This window comes from Trichosurus vulpecula, chromosome 4 (assembly GCF_011100635.1).
Source record: "Trichosurus vulpecula isolate mTriVul1 chromosome 4, mTriVul1.pri, whole genome shotgun sequence".
NCBI classification, from domain to species: domain Eukaryota; kingdom Metazoa; phylum Chordata; class Mammalia; order Diprotodontia; family Phalangeridae; genus Trichosurus; species Trichosurus vulpecula.
Genome location: NC_050576.1, coordinates 184,988,738 through 185,004,104, shown reverse-complemented (window position 1 = coordinate 185,004,104; position 15,367 = coordinate 184,988,738). Strand labels below are relative to the sequence as shown.

The 15,367-nt window shown below is 45.6% G+C and overlaps 1 protein-coding gene across 1 annotated transcript; it reads left to right on the top strand.

Moving 5' to 3' along the window:
- The first annotated feature begins 127 nt into the window (after window positions 1–127).
- Window positions 128–13,264, top strand: CASC3 (CASC3 exon junction complex subunit). Its single transcript, XM_036756285.1, has 14 exons — window positions 128–625; window positions 1,447–1,474; window positions 1,789–1,826; window positions 4,596–4,751; window positions 4,842–4,993; window positions 5,439–5,615; window positions 5,798–6,540; window positions 7,845–7,909; window positions 8,187–8,301; window positions 8,557–8,655; window positions 8,928–9,142; window positions 10,714–10,836; window positions 10,988–11,052; window positions 11,600–13,264. The coding sequence occupies exons 1-13, from the start codon at window positions 416–418 to the stop codon at window positions 11,009–11,011; spliced, it is 2,145 nt and encodes a 714-aa protein (XP_036612180.1). The 5' UTR covers window positions 128–415; the 3' UTR covers window positions 11,012–11,052; window positions 11,600–13,264.
- Window positions 13,265–15,367: the final 2,103 nt, after the last annotated feature.

Genomic DNA, 15,367 nt, shown 5'->3' with positions numbered 1-15,367 from the left:
AGAAGGCCGGCTAGTTCCTCTTTGGCGGACAGAAAAGCTGCCCGGAAAGCTGGGGCCAGTGCGCGCAAGCGCTCTGAGAGTAACAACTCCCCCGCACCCCCCACACGCACACACACACAACCACCACTGCGCCACTTGTCCTTGCCCCAAGCCTTTAGAAACACGCTGGTTTCAAGTTGCCGAGCGCCCCCACGAGACCGGAAGCGAAGCAGGACGATGGGCCCTTGGCGCAGAGCGTGCTGGGTTTTGTAGTCTCGTCCGCTCTCCCCCGCCACCGAGCTTCGGTCTCCCAGCGGCCCCTGCGAACGGGCGCGGCAGACAGGCTGACGGGCTGGCGGGCGGCAGGGGGGAATCGAGTAACTCGCGATCGAGCGAGGGAGCGCGGAAGCCCGGACGGGGGTCGGTTCTCCGCAAGATGGCGGACCGACGGCGGCAGCGCGCCTCGCAGGACACGGAGGACGAGGAGTCCGGAGCCTCGGGTTCGGACAGCGCCGGTTCCCGGGGCGGCGGCGGCGGCGGGGCCGGCGGAGGCTCCTCGTCCTCGCTGCGCGGGGGCCGATCCGGGGGCCTCAACTCGCGGCGGACGGAGGGAGGCGGCCTCCGGAGTCCGGAAGAGTCGGAGTGTGTGAGTGAGCGGGGCCCAGAGCCGGTCCGGGCCGAGCGACGAGCGGCGGGCGGGGGGAGGAGGGACGGGGAAGAGAGGAGGGGGGCGGGGCCTGCGGGGAGGGGGAGGGGACGGGACGGGACCGGACGGGATGGGGATGGTCTGTGGGATTGGCCCCAGAACAAGTGAGGCAGAGAGGTCACACTGCGGAGTTTTCATTTCTCCAGTGGGTCGATAGGACTAGATCGAATTTTCTCTCTACTACTCCATGGGTTGGGAAAAAAGAGGGAGGGGGTGTGCCCATATTTGTCTTGCCCCATTCTTTCCTCTCCCCCTCCACCGGTTCTCCCAACCACAGGTTCATCTCGCAGATGACTTCAGGTTTGTCTCCCCCCTCCTCCCTCTTCTGGACCTCTTGTCACATCCTCCTGTTTTTGTAACAGTTAATAATAATAGCCAACATCCCCATAGGGCAGCCAGGTGTTGAAGTGGATAGAGAGTCTGGAGTCAGGAAGACCTGGGTTCAAATCCCACTTCAGACACTTACTAGCTATGTGACTTTAGGCAGATCATTTAACTCTGCCCAAGTTTCCTCATCTGTCAAATGAGCCAGAGAAGGAAATGGCAAACCGCCCCAACTATCCTTGGCAAGAAAACCCTAAATGGGGTCGTGAAGAGAGGGACACAACTCAAAACCAACAATATTCCTACTGCTTTCATGCTTAACAAATACCTCATTTTATCGTCATGGGCAGTCTGTAGGTGGGTGGGAAAAATATGGAAACAGTAAATTTCTGTGCAGAAGTATGGCCAAGAATTACCCTCTGTCTTCTTTTATCCAGGAAAGTGAGGACTGCATAGAAGGCGATGGTGAGTAGGGGCCACTCTGCCCTCAATGGGCAGGTGATTGATACCAATCTCACTCCCACATACAAACTGGCTCTCCAGTTACCTACCTCTAACAACCTATCTTTCCTGGGGATGCTATCTTGGATGTGGTTACTTCCTCATTTTAAGCTCCTTGCATCCTGTTTTGGATAGCTCTGAACTAAATTGTAATGGCAAAGAGGGCTTGTTCCCACTAAGCCTGCAACTTTATTAGGTCACCCTGTGGACGGTATGTGTGCTTATAGCTGCTTCGTCCAGATGTTTTGTTTGACCTCTGATTTCTTTTTTCCTTTCAGCTGTTCTCTCCGATTATGAAAGTGCAGAGGATTCAGAAGTGAGTGCAACATTTTTTTTAGTAGTACATGAATAAACATTTTAGAGTTTGCATACAGCTGTTACAAATCCTGTAAGTCAACTAATTTGTCCATTGTATACAAAGCTACTGTCACAGTGGTGGTGTTGCCTTTCTGTTCCACTTTCTGTTTGTGCTTCAGAAAAACTGTTTAGCATCAGAAATTGACTTGGTCTTATGCAGGGAGGTTTGGCCTGAGTCTCCCTCATTCTACTGGAATAGAATCATTTCTAACTAAAAAAAGTGATACAAATAAAATAACGAAACCATCTTCTCAGGTGTTGTGCTTAGAGCCCTTGTACCCTCAGATTTTCCTCAGTTTTCATTGTTGCTTTATGGTGGTTAGGTAGCTTACTTTGCTGTAAAGGTAGCTGTCTTGTTGGTGATGTCAATTCCAGCTTCTGCCAGCCAAACTATTAACTATTAGGCACCATGAGAGCAGTAGGATTCAGTTTCTTGGAGGATTTGTCAATGACATGATCTGAGTGTTGCTGACTGTTACAGAGTTCAATCAGTGCTGCAGAGGTCAGTTATGGGCCTGTCTTCAATATGATTAGGACTTCCACGTTAAAGTATCCTTTGGATGTCATAAGCATGCCTGGTCTCTCTGAGCATAACTTTGCATAAAATAATAATAAGTATTGCTGTTATACTTTAAAAAAAATTAAATATTTTAGTTTTTCCCCAATTACACATAAAAATAAATTTTTTTTTGGCTGATAGACAGGAGTCATGTCAACAAGGGTTTATTGAGCGCTTGATATATGCCAGGCATTAAGCTAAGCTTTGGAGATGCAAAGAAATACAAAACCCAGTCCTTGCCTTCAAGGAGCTTACAATCTAATGTGAGGAGATAACATGAAAACAGCCACATACATAAAAAGGTACAGGGTAAATTAGAGACAATCTCAGAAGGAAGTATACGTAAAAAGATACAGGGAAAATGAGAGACAATCTCAGAAGGAAGTCACTAGCTTTAAGAGTGACTAGGAAAGCCTTCCCTCAGAAAGTGGGATTTTATTTGTAAAAACAATTTTTAACAAATTTTTGAGTTCAAAATTCTTCCTCTGCTGTTATACTGAGCTGTATATATGAGTTGTGAGACAAACTGAAACATATTTGCTTTTCATCCTCTAAAGTGGGTATCTTCCCCACTTTACTGAGATAGGAAATTGAGATTCAGAGAGAGAAGTGACTTGCCCTTGGTCAGATAGCAAGTAAATGTCAGAGGTGAGATTTGAACCCAGATCTTTTCTGATTCCAGGTCCAGTGAGTGCTTTTCCCAGAACCACACAATGCCTCTTGGTAATGATGAAATGCCGCTTTTGTAGCTTATTTTATTCCCTGGGATTCTTGTATGTACCTTGAGTATAAGCCTTTGCAATGAAGGATGTTTATTGTAAATGTGAAAACTTGAGATTACTCTTATTGTTGGAAGTGCTAACCAACAGGAAAGGTGAGGCTTAGAGCCCCCACGGCAGTATTTTGGTTTCAGTTAGGTTTCAGTTTGGTGGTATAATTTGGACTCTCCTCAGCACTGTACCATTTGTGTCCTTCCTTTGTATCTTGAAAACAAAATTAGTTTCTGAATTCTGAATAAAAGAGCCACCTCATTTGACATTCAGCTACAGACTGGAGATTGTGTAGAACAAAGTTACCTCATTAATCATGCAGATACTATTTTAGGGTGTTTGATTCCAGTCAAAGCAAAGTTCCAGACCCCCCTGTATGGGGGGCAATGAGGAAAGGTCACATGTACACCAAGCAAGATTTTTAAGAGCTCAGGCTGAGAATTGGTAGGGAATGTAGTACCAGGCAGAAAACTGGATACTAGCCATCCATTCAGGGAATGAAGGAGAGCTGACTTCTTGTCAGTGACGTGGAGAAGGAAAGACTCCTTAAAGTTATGGGACTTTTTCAGAAATATTAGACTACCCTAGTAGACTTACGATGCTGTTGAATAGTGAATATTTACTCATTTTGTGGACATTTTTAGGATCTGTTCTTTCCAACTAAAATGTTCTAGACCAAAAGGGAGAATTCCTTCTTTGCGTCTGAAGTTTGGGTAAAACAGTCATGTAAGCACTAATTAATTGATCTGGAACAGAGATTTTTAACCTTCCCTGTGTTGTGGCCCCCTTTGGCAGTCTGGTGAAGTATATGAACTCCTTCTCAGACTGTTTTTAAATGCATTTTACACACACACATACACACACGATTATAAAGGAAACCAATTCTACTGAAATACAGCTATTAAAATTTTTTTAAAAACAAGTTCACAGACTCTAGGTTAAGAACACCCAATCAGGGAGCAGCTAGGTGGTACAGTGGATAGATCACTGGCCCTAGAGTCAGTAGGACCTGAATTCAAATCTGGTCTCTGACACTCACTAGGTGTGTTACCCTGGGCAAGTCACTTAACCCAAATTACCTCCTCTCCCCCCCCCAAAAAAAGAAAAGAACACCTTATCTAGAGAGATAATCAGTTGATAATTCTTTGTTGAATGTCTAATATGACTCAGCTCCTAGAGTGAATTCCAAAAAACCTAAAACCTAGTATTTCACTTTATAAAGCTTCTGCTCCAGTTTGGCAGATGAGAAGTATCACATTGCAAGGAGATAAGAAGAGTATTTAGTTTTCAGTTTCAACTGACAATATACTATTGGAACTTATCAAAAGGATTGGTTTTCCCAAGGTACAAGTTCTTCCTAATTTCCCATTAGGAAGTAATAAAGACAATGTTTTTTCAGGGAGAGGAAGAATACAGTGAAGAGGAAAGTTCCAAGGTGGAGCTTAAGTCAGAAGCTAATGATGCTGCTAATTCTTTGGCAAAAGAAGAGAAGGGAGAAGAAAAACCTGACCCAAAAGGCACTGTGACTGGTGAAAGACAAAGTGGAGATGGGCAAGTAGGTACCCACTAGGGGATATTTCACTTCAGAGCCAGATGAATTATTCCTAGTTTGGAGAAATAAAGAGTCCTTTTGCTTCCCTTTTAGGAGAGCACAGAACCTGTAGAAAACAAGGTGGGTAAAAAGGTCCCAAAGCATTTGGATGATGATGAAGATCGGAAGAACCCTGCCTATATCCCACGGAAAGGGCTCTTCTTTGAGCATGACCTCCGAGGCCAAACTCAAGAAGAAGAAGTCAGGTAACACTTAGGAGGAAGCTTCTCAAAAAGGATTTGCTTAGATGTAGTTGCTTCTCTGTTTTAGGAGAAACACATAGAGAGGCTTGAGATGCTGTGCAGATTACATTTTTAAAAATGTTGTCCCAGCTGAGCTAGCAGGCTATATTCCAAAGGGCTGTTTATTCAACAAAGATTTCTTAAGTGTCTGAGGACGTTGGAAAGTTTAGATAAGATGTGGTCCTTCCCTTTGTAGAATTTATAGTCCAATAAAGGTACTTGGCATTGGTATTGCCCTGATCTCTGGGAGGCCTGCTTTGACTGGGAGGCTGGGAGACTGAGCCAGGTGATGTTTATTTTCCTCCATAAATCCTTTAGCTCTTCTCAGGGGAAACACCATCCCTCTTTGAAGTATCTTCCAGCTTGGTAGGCCCTGCAAGCCAGAAATATTCTTTTCCTTTTTGTCTAGACCCAAAGGACGACTGCGGAAGCTGTGGAAGGATGAGGGCCGGTGGGAACATGACAAGTTCAGAGAGGACGAACAAGCGCCCAAGTCTCGGCAAGAGCTCATAGCCCTCTATGGTTACGATATTCGATCGGCTCACAACCCTGATGATATCAAACCCCGGAGAATCCGTAAACCCAGGTGAGGAATGGCTTGGAGTAAGGATTATTGAAAATTTTCAGATGGGGGCTTTCTGCTCTTTACTGCCACCATCATGCAGTCAGAAATTGTAGCACCATTGAAGAAGATATGGTCTTGTGATCCACAGGAGGTAGTCCCTTTCATCATTAGGTTTTAATGGTTTTTTGCTTCTACTCTTCCAGGTTTGGAAGCTCTCCACAGAGGGAGCCCAACTGGGGCAATGATCGGCCAAACAAGCCTCCCCGTCACCAGGGCACTGGGGGATCCTCCTTGCCACCAAGAACATTTGTCAATCGTAATGCTGCTGGTACAGGCAGAATGCCTACATCTAGGAACTTCTCTCGATCTGGGGGCTACAAGGAAGGAAGGACCGGGTTTAGGTCTGCAGAAAATGGTGGACCATATAGCATTCGTTCTAATGACTCTGTCAACCATGAACATGGTTATCGTTCTCGGCGCCTGGAGTACACCTCAGCTAGGGACCCATCCCCCGAAATGGAGTCTTCCCGTGTGTTTGGCAGCCCTGAAAAAGAGGAAGAGGCTTCAGAGCCTCCTCCCCCTGCCCCTGAAACTGTACCACCACCCCCAGACAGACCTATTGAGAAGAAGTCCTACTCTCGAGCAAGAAGATCCAGAAACAAAGCTGGGGATGCAAGCAAGTTGGCAGAGGAAATGCCACCTCCTCCAGAGGGGCCGGCCCCTGAACCTCCACCCCCCCCAGCTACCCCACCACCACCACCATCACCACCACCACCACCACCACCACCACCACCACCACCACCACCACCTTCAAAGACTTCGAACTGGGAGGCCCCAGTGGATTCCAGCACAGGAGGACTCGAGCAAGACATGACCCAACTGAATCTGACTGAACAGAATTGGAGCCCAGGGCAGCCTCAATTCCTACAACCAAGGGAGCTTCGAGGTAAGTAACTCAAGGATGGATGACCAGCTTTTTCCTTTGCCTCAAGAAAGTTAGATGATGGGACATGGAAATCTTGGAGATGAGGTATCTGGGCTACTCCGTGGCAATCATTTTTAGCCTGGCACTCTAAAGCACCATGGTACTTGTGCATTTTAAGAAAGTATTGATTGTTTCACTTCCAGTATTCACAGCTCTATCATTGGATAGATAAAGACATCTGTGGATAAAGAGGGAGAGTTTTGCCCTTTTAAGCTAATGATAGATGTTGGTACTCTAAGGCAGAAACTACTCTTTTAAGTTCGAATTTGTGTTTTTTAATTCCCTTTGGAAGAACATCCTATCTTTCCCAGACAATCTTCATGCTTAGGAACAAGTCAGACCTTCCCCATACTGTTAAAGTGTGCCCTCCAGTGGTCATTTCAGTCCTTCCTTGGCCACTAGATGGCTGGATGTGAGTGACTGCTTTGGTCCCTGAAAGGCCTCACTACGGTTTAGAGTTTAGGAATCCTCATGTGTCCACTTTTCAGATGAGATTTGTAGCAGCTCCCACCCTAACAAGATATGGAATCCTTGTCTTGGTTGGGACTAGAAAATTGGCAAAGGAGTGAAGTGCATCTTTCTTCTGATGTCCTTCTCTTGCCAGTCAAAAGCTAGATAGAGCCTTTACTTACTCTGACTTAGATGATTTCCTCTAGATGGGAATCTGTTCCAAGGCCTCCAGATCTAGGATGTGGTCAGATTATGTATATTGACAAAATATGCCCCCCTTTTCCAGTTGTTACCCTCAAATTGATAGTCTTGAGAGTTTGCCTGTTTTGTTGTAATAAGGCCATTGCAGCCTAAAGTTTTGTGCAGTGAAATATTCATAAGAAAAGATTTAGTATGTGTTCCCATACTGAATTCTTGTTTTCTAATCTTTTTTTTTTTAATTTAAAAAAATATTTTCAGGTTTTCACTCTCTCCCTTCCATTTCTTTTCTTCCCCTTTCACTCCTCTTTAAGAAAGAGAAAACAAAACATTAAAACATGTATGGTCAAACAAAACATTCCAAAATTGGCTATGACACTGAATTCATTTTTCAAGAGGTTCTCATTGATATGTCATGATAACAGGAGAAGGTGGTAAATTTGTTAACATAAAGCAAAAATGGTTTGAAGTTCTGTAGTTCAGTGAAAGAGCTATTGCCACTGCTGGAGTCTACACTACCACCCCCACTCACCACCTGCCCTTGCCTGGTATCATCCTGGAATTCTGTGTTTGTGTCTTCTACTCTCCAGTGAATAAGTTTTTTGTATGTGTTTCAGGTATTCCCAACCACATGCACCTGGGAACAGGCCCTCCACCTCAGTTTAACCGTATGGAAGAAATGGTAAAGAACAGGGATGGGAAATCAGAGTGGGGACAAGTTTAGTTTGCAGTTTGACTCAGTCTTTTAACCCAAATTACAGCATTGATAGAACCAATGAAGTAATCCCTGCAGGCTCTCATTCTCTACTGTCTCAGGGATGTCCAGGAAAGGCCTTTCAGTTAATAGACCTTGTTGTCTATTGGATAGTTTTTACTGAGCTGGGCATGAGGAGGCAGGCGGGTAGAGATAGGAATAGAAGAGCTAGCCTTCACCTAGCCTTTGGTATTCTCTCTTTCAGAGTGTTCAGGGCAATCGAGCCAAACGATATTCATCCCAGCGTCAGAGACCTGTCCCTGAACCACCAGCCCCCCCTGTGCACATTAGTATCATGGAAGGGCACTACTATGACCCATGTGAGTTTCAAGACTTCTCTTTGACCTGGGCTTCTTATCAAAGTACTGATTCTGAATTGAGAGTAGATTCTTGGACAGCTTATTCCCTCCAACACCTGAATGTGGGCATCAGGAAGTTGCCTGTTCTGTTTTCCTAGATAGAACACTAAGAACATCTTCACAAGAATCTTTATTGTTTGGAGGGTGAGGGAATTTGCCCATGTGACATTGGGAATGAGAATCCCTATTAGTGAATTCCCCTGTGATATCTTGCAGTGCAGTTCCAGGGACCAATCTACACCCACAGTGACAGCCCTACCCCGATGCCTCCTCAGGGCATGATTGTACAACCAGAAATGCACCTCCCTCACCCTGGTAAGTTTGTGCCTCCAATTTCCTTTTCAGCGGGTAGGGTTGTAGGAACAGAGTACGTGAGACAACCTGGCAGCGGCAGCTTTGTGTGACCTGAACCTTTCCTACTTAAGAGAGAGACCAAAATCTAATTAGCCTTTTGGAACAGTCTTGAATAGCTTAGGAGAGTAACATTATTTCTCATCCTTGTTTGTGGCCAGCAGATTTAGGAACTATCACAGAAACAGTATTCTGACTTCCTCTTCTTCAATATTTGTTCCATTCTCTCTGTCTAGGTTTACATCCCCATCAGACGCCAGCACCTCTGCCCAGCCCGGGTCTGTACCCCCCACCAGTGTCCATGTCCCCAGGACAGCCACCGCCCCAGCAGCTGCTTGCCCCTACCTACTTCTCCGCTCCAGGTGTCATGAACTTCGGCAGTCCCAGCTATCCCTATGCCCCAGGGGCACTGCCCCCTCCCCCACCTCCTCACCTGTACCCCAATACCCAGGTAAGGTGACTAGCAAATTGTAACACAGTCCTCAAGTTCCCCATGATGAGGAGGAGATGCAACTCCTTTGATAAATCTCAGGATTCATAAGGGACTAAAACATCTTGTGGTAGTCCAGTCTCCTCATTGTACCACCTGTTAGTCCCTATCCAGTTTCTTTTATTGTTTTTCCATGTAAGATTTTTGGTTAGTGGCAGGATCCACTGAGGACCAGAATACCCTTCACGCAATAAATAGACATTTAGTAAATGTTTGCTATTGAACTGTATGGCATTTCCTCATCTATATTCATTCAAGATATTTATCAAACACCTGTGTGCCAAGATGCCCCACACCAGGTGTTGTGATGGATATGAAGATAAATAAGAATCCGTTGCTGCTTAGTCTGGTAGGGAAGATAAGACACACCCAAAACTGTTGATCAGGGCAGGATGGTGATAAAGTGCTATAGGAACAAGGAACAAATATTTTTGAAATTTCAGAAGAAGAAATGGCCACTTGGTATCTACCCTAGCATCAGAACACTGGCCTCCACAGTTGTAGGGAAGGTTAATAAGCTGAAGAGCCTCCAGAAGAACGTGATCAGGTTATTAAGAGCCCAAGATCGTGCCGTTTGAGGACCAACTGAAGGACCTGGAGACATTTGGCTTGGAGGGGAAAAGGACAATGATGCCTATCTTCAGATATTTAAAGGGTTATAATTAGGAAAGGAAGTGACTTGCTTTGGCCTCTGAAGGCAGAATTAAGAACAGTGGGGTGGAAGTTTCAGACATGTAGATTTAGGTTTAGTATAAGAAGAAACTTACTTTTTTTTTGGAGGGGGGAGGGCAAGGCAATTGGGGTTAAGTGATTTGCCCAAGGTCACACAGCTAGTACGCTTCAAGTGTCTGAGAGCAGATTTGAACTCAGGTCCTGCTGGCTCCAGGACGGTATTCACTGCACCACCTAGCTAACCCTCAAGAAGAAATTTTCTAGAAGCTATCTTTAGGTAGAGTGGGCTGCTTTGGGAAGTAATGGCCTCTTTTTCAGTGGAGTTCTTCAAGGGAAGGCAGGAATGACCACTCATAACAATTTGCTGGAGGAGGTCTTGTTCAGGCACCAATTGGACTAAGTGGCTTGAAGTTTTACAGTGCTGAGATTCCTGGCCAGGGGCTTAGGGAATTTTAATTGAAGCAGGTGGTAATCACATAATCTTTTCTTTTTCTTTTTCATTCCTTTTTTTTTTTTTTTTTGAGGCATTTGGGGTTAAGTGACTTGCCCAGGGTCACATAGCTAGTAAGTGTCTGAGGCCGGATTTAAATTCAGGTCCTCCTGACTCCAGGGCCAGTGCTCTGTCCACCGCACCTGCCACTTGGCTGCCTCATAATCATATAATCTAATGGAGTAGGAGAACAACTCAAAATGTAGCAAACAGCCTAAGGAGACAAAAATTAAGTCATTTTTAAAGGATTGCTTAGAAAATTATATTCCTAAAAATTGTTCATTTGGATTCTATCGTATGTCAACTTTTGTCCCCATTCTGCCTAAGTTAACCCATTTTCTTTTTATCTCCTTGCCATGTTGGACCTTAGGCTCAGTCTCAGGTGTATGGAGGAGTAACCTATTATAACCCAGTCCAGCAACAGGTGCAGCCAAAACCTTCTCCACCCAGGCGGACATCCCAGCCAGTCACCATCAAACCCCCACCACCTGAGGTATAGCAGCTCCTAGGCTAGCCTAGTCTTCCAGCCACATATCACTATGCCCCTCCTTCCCCAATGTACTTTTCTTGTCCTGGGGTGGGAACCTAGGGAAAAGTGCTTGGTGTGTTTCACCTGCTACCAAACTCTCAACTTTTTATTTCAGGTTGTAAGCAGAGGTTCCAGTTAATTTGAATTTCTAAATACTTTCAATCTAATACCACATAAAAAGTAAGTACAAACATGACCTGATGAAATACTGTCATGCTGTTGCTTTAAAAATCAAAAACCTCATACTTGCTAGCCCTTTTTTGGTTAATGAAAATAGGGCTTTCAAGCATGCCTAATAATACTCTTTTGTAGTCAGTTTCATGGGATAGCTGGTAAACCTAGGGAAAAACCAAAAGGGATCTTGAATCCACCAGTACTTATTGAATTGGCTTTAACTTTGTTACTTAGGGCACCCTGGGGCAGAGTTGGAGAAGTAGAAGCTGTTATTAACATAGCAAAACCTGGTAAAGAAATTATGTGGGAAGTAGGATTGGGATACAGAAAGGAAGGCAGGAGAAGGGTCAGCCAGTCCTTATCAGGAAAGGGGGACATTTGAGCCTGGTATATACTGTAGCAGAACCAGTCCTAGGAGTTTAGTGTCAGAATTCTCATCATTGTAGACTATGGTCTTTAGTGGTCTGTCTGGCTCTCTGAAAACATCCTGTGGTTGGCCCGGGAAGGTGTATTAAAGCTTTGGTGGTTCTTTCTTTTTCCCTCCTCCTTTCAGAACAGCAGAAGTGAGAACTCAGAAGATAAAAGATCCATCAGGCCACCTACTGCAGGGAGTGCTCTGACAATATTGTGGCCCCCATCAGCAGGCAGACTTGTTACACACCCAGAATGAAAAGCAGCCTTACCTCTTCTTGGACACCTTTCTCCTCCAGCGGGAGTGGCTGTCTGTACTCAGGGCAGGGAAGGCCCTAGTCAGCCAGCCAGCCAGCTCATGTGCCCTTCCTTGTCTCTAGACCTAGAAGCTCGTGTCTCTGCTGCCAATCTCCCCCTCCTTCCATCCTGCCCTGGGACTGAAATGCCCTTCCTTCCCACGGTGGGCACCCTCTTGTCCTTTCCTTGTTTAAGATGTTGAATGAAAAAACCTTTTCTCGCTGTTTAATATTCTTCCTTTTTCCTTTAAAAAAGAAATGAAATGAACTCATTCTACTCAGCTTACCAACTCCTCTGGGTTCCCTTTAGATTCCCCACCATGTCCCTCCCAGTTGAAAATGAATGTACCAACCAGCTCTTTCCCCACCCAGGGTCTTCATAGGAGCTGGCCTTTCTTTGGTTTTGTTGGTTTCTCTTGTTCTTGTTGTATGTTTTTTAATTCTAACTCTTCCTAACCCTATGGACACATAGCTCTCAGCGGAGTATAACTGAGAAAGGCCCAGGGTCGAGAGAAGTGCCCTACCTTCCATTTTCAGCTTTTAGGGATTTGGATCCCACTGTCTGCTGTGATGGGTCTTAGTTTAGATAGGTGCAATTTCTCTGCTTTTGGAGAGAGGCAATAGATCTGGTGCTCTTGGGAGTGGGAAGGGTAGGGTAATGGTATCCTCCCCCTTCTCCTCCCGTAACCATCCTTAGGGCTGTCTCATCATAGTGCCTAGGGCAGATCAATGCAATGAAGTGGGAAGAGCTGGAGGCTCTTGAGCCTCCTTCCTCCCACCCCCATTTGCTGCAGACCAAGGCCTCCCTCAAGGCAACTGCTTCCGAGGGTCACATTCTCAAGAAGCTCCCATCCACTTGGCCCTGAGACCTGGGTGCAATTCTCCCTGCACATTTTACTTAATTCCTTTCACATTTTGATAGCCTCTCTTTCAATAAAAAAAAAAAACACAAAGGTAGCACATCAGCCAGGCTCAAGGCCAAAAGGTAACCAGGTGCTTCTTGGGCTCAGGGCAACTTAACCCTTCTGCCTCAGCAGAAGACTTCATCAATGCAGTTGCCAGAGGCCACTTGGCTGCTACCCCCAACCTGCTACAAAATCTGAGTGTAGTGACCATTTCACCTCAGCATAGTCACTGTTTATCTAGTCTCTTCTGCTTTCTAGCAGCTTGGCTTGGTCATTGGTCATGGCCATGGGCTCAAATCAAAAAGTATATGTGGGGGGAGGGGGGTGGGACTCAGCCATTTCCTTCCTATTTGACATAGTTAAGAAAAACCGCTCTGTTAGAAGCTAACTGGTGGTTGCCCCTTTTGTAGGCTGTTTTCTTGCTGCCTTGAGCCCAGGGGCCACATGATCAGTCTCCCAGACCTTATAACACTGTGATGGTTATGTCTATTGAACCATGTGTTTTTCTCTGGGGTTTTCTTTTTTAATTTTTTGTTGTTCTGAGGAGTGTTTATTTGTGATCTACATTGTGACTTCCTGATGATAAATTTTAGATGGGAAATCTGACTACCTTGATTGTTTTGCATTAGTCTTAACTGGGGATGCGAAGGGATACATAGATGTAGAGTTGGCAGGGACCTCAGTCTGATCCCTCATTTAGTTATAGATGAGTTAATGGGTTCATAGATTAAGTGACTTGTCCAAAGTCATCCATGTAGTGTCAGAAATGGGGATTTGACCTCAGGTCCTTTAACTCCAGAATTATCACTCTTTCCACTGCACTATTCTTGCCCCCTGATAATTGAATTGGACCAAGTTCTTAAAGCAACATCCTGATTTTTGAATGTTGGAGAGAAATCAACACTGTTCTTCACAAGGCTCAGGGAAATCAAGATTGCGGAGGTGAGAAAGTCTGTTCACACTGTGTATGGGCTGCTGACTCAGAATCTCCTCTGACCGTGCTGCTACCTCCTGGGATGCCAAGGTTGTAGAGAGGTGTGATAGACGGAGTGCTGCCAAGGTAACTCCCCAGGTCTTCAAGGTAGAGGGTATGAGTCAGTTTTGTGGTCCCTAGTGTACCCAATGATGATTGTATGGCCAGTGTCCTGAATGCTTCTTTGGGGGATTGATCACCAGGTGGCAGTACAGCTGCCTTATTCTCTAAATCTGGGGTTGGGCTAATCTCACCTTCAGAGGTAAAGGAGCAAGGCTTTTTTTTTTTTTTTCCATCCACTTACTCTAGTTATATTCTTTATGCAGGTTAAAGGGAGGGGAAACAGGCAACCCTGGCATCTGGTGTAGCGTACTGTCACCTATAGAAAACTAACAATCCATGTGGTTACCATAGGATGCTTTAGAGTAGGTACCTTAGAGCTTGGTGTGGAACTGGCATCACCTAGACCCAACAATGTGGGCTATATTCCCAAATTGAAACTTCTCCATGATTTCTTCCTGTAGAATCAAGTGATTTGATCCTTCTCAGCTCTGCCCCCTATTGAATAACTACAAGCTTCACTCCTTCAAGTCCATCTTTTCCTTTCTGGCTCACTGCGGGATGGACCATGTGTCCTATTAGGGGGTGAGGAGAGCATTTCAGGATAACAGCCAGACTTAAGGAGGAATGACTGTGAGGTGCTTCCACACCCCTCTTCTGCTTTCCCAGCTCTTTAGTTAGATCCCATTTCTCCGTTGCCCTGGTAACCAGCTTGGCAAGAAGAAACCCAAGCTCAGCAAAGCCCCTAGCTTTCAGCACCCTCCCAGCATGGTGTCTCAGCAGAAAGAATTGAGGGGATTTGTGGATGGTTGGCTAGCCTTAGGTGATCATATCCAAAGTCCTTTGGGAAAGCTAAGGGCTGAACCTTCAGGTATGGTAATTTTGGGATTTGGCATATCCTACGAATGTTCTTGAAACCCATTTTCTGTCACTATCAAGTGAGGGGCAGGCTGCCCACTTGGGCTATGCTCTTCCTAGAATTAGAAGCAGGGGGATCCCATTTTCCCCATGTTATAGAAATGACCTATTCTCCCCACCTTTCCTAAACCAATCTCCATCCCTGTCCTTGGCCCTCCCCAGCTGACAGCCCCAAATCCTGCCCAGTGATGTTGTCAAGGCAACTAGATTAATCTGGTAACAGCCTCATGTGAAGGGAGGAGCTCTCCCTCACTTTGCTTACACCGAGCTGCTGCCTCCAGAGCTTCAGCCCACTCCAGCTGCCCCATTGTAGCCATTGTCCTTGGGTATTTTGGTATCTTACAGAAGGAATCCAGGAGACTAACCTCCAAATCACTGCTGGAGCTCCTTGACTACACATGCTCACTTCTACTGTCCTCCCTCAAAAGTCTGCTAACACGTGGTTGTGCATGACTATATTTGTGTGAACATGTTATAGCACACACGTACCCTGCCATGCACATGCATGGACATGTATATGCATCTAGTGCAATTCTACCACCACTCCCTGCTTTCCCCGGCCCCACCCTAGACTATGGCACAGTAAACAGGGGTGGGGCATTGCCCAGGGCTGGTACTACCTCACCTCTCCCACACAGTGCAACTTAGTAATGCCCATCCCCACACTTCACCCTGTACACAGCCCAAGTCTGCCCTTCATAATTTACCTTGGGGGCAGAATTTTAGTTTGGGCATCAGGTCTCTAATGTGTAGAAGAC

What these genes read in the sequence shown, in the direction of transcription:
- CASC3 (XM_036756285.1), top strand. Translation starts at nt 416, where the DNA reads ATGGCGGACCGACGGCGGCAGCGCGCCTCGCAGGACACGGAGGACGAG. An exon ending in AAAGTGCAGAGGATTCAGAA is followed by an intron (nt 1,827 to 4,595) that starts GTGAGTGCAACA and finishes ATGTTTTTTCAG; the next exon opens with GGAGAGGAAGAATACAGTGA. An exon ending in AGGGCACTACTATGACCCAT is followed by an intron (nt 8,302 to 8,556) that starts GTGAGTTTCAAG and finishes GATATCTTGCAG; the next exon opens with TGCAGTTCCAGGGACCAATC.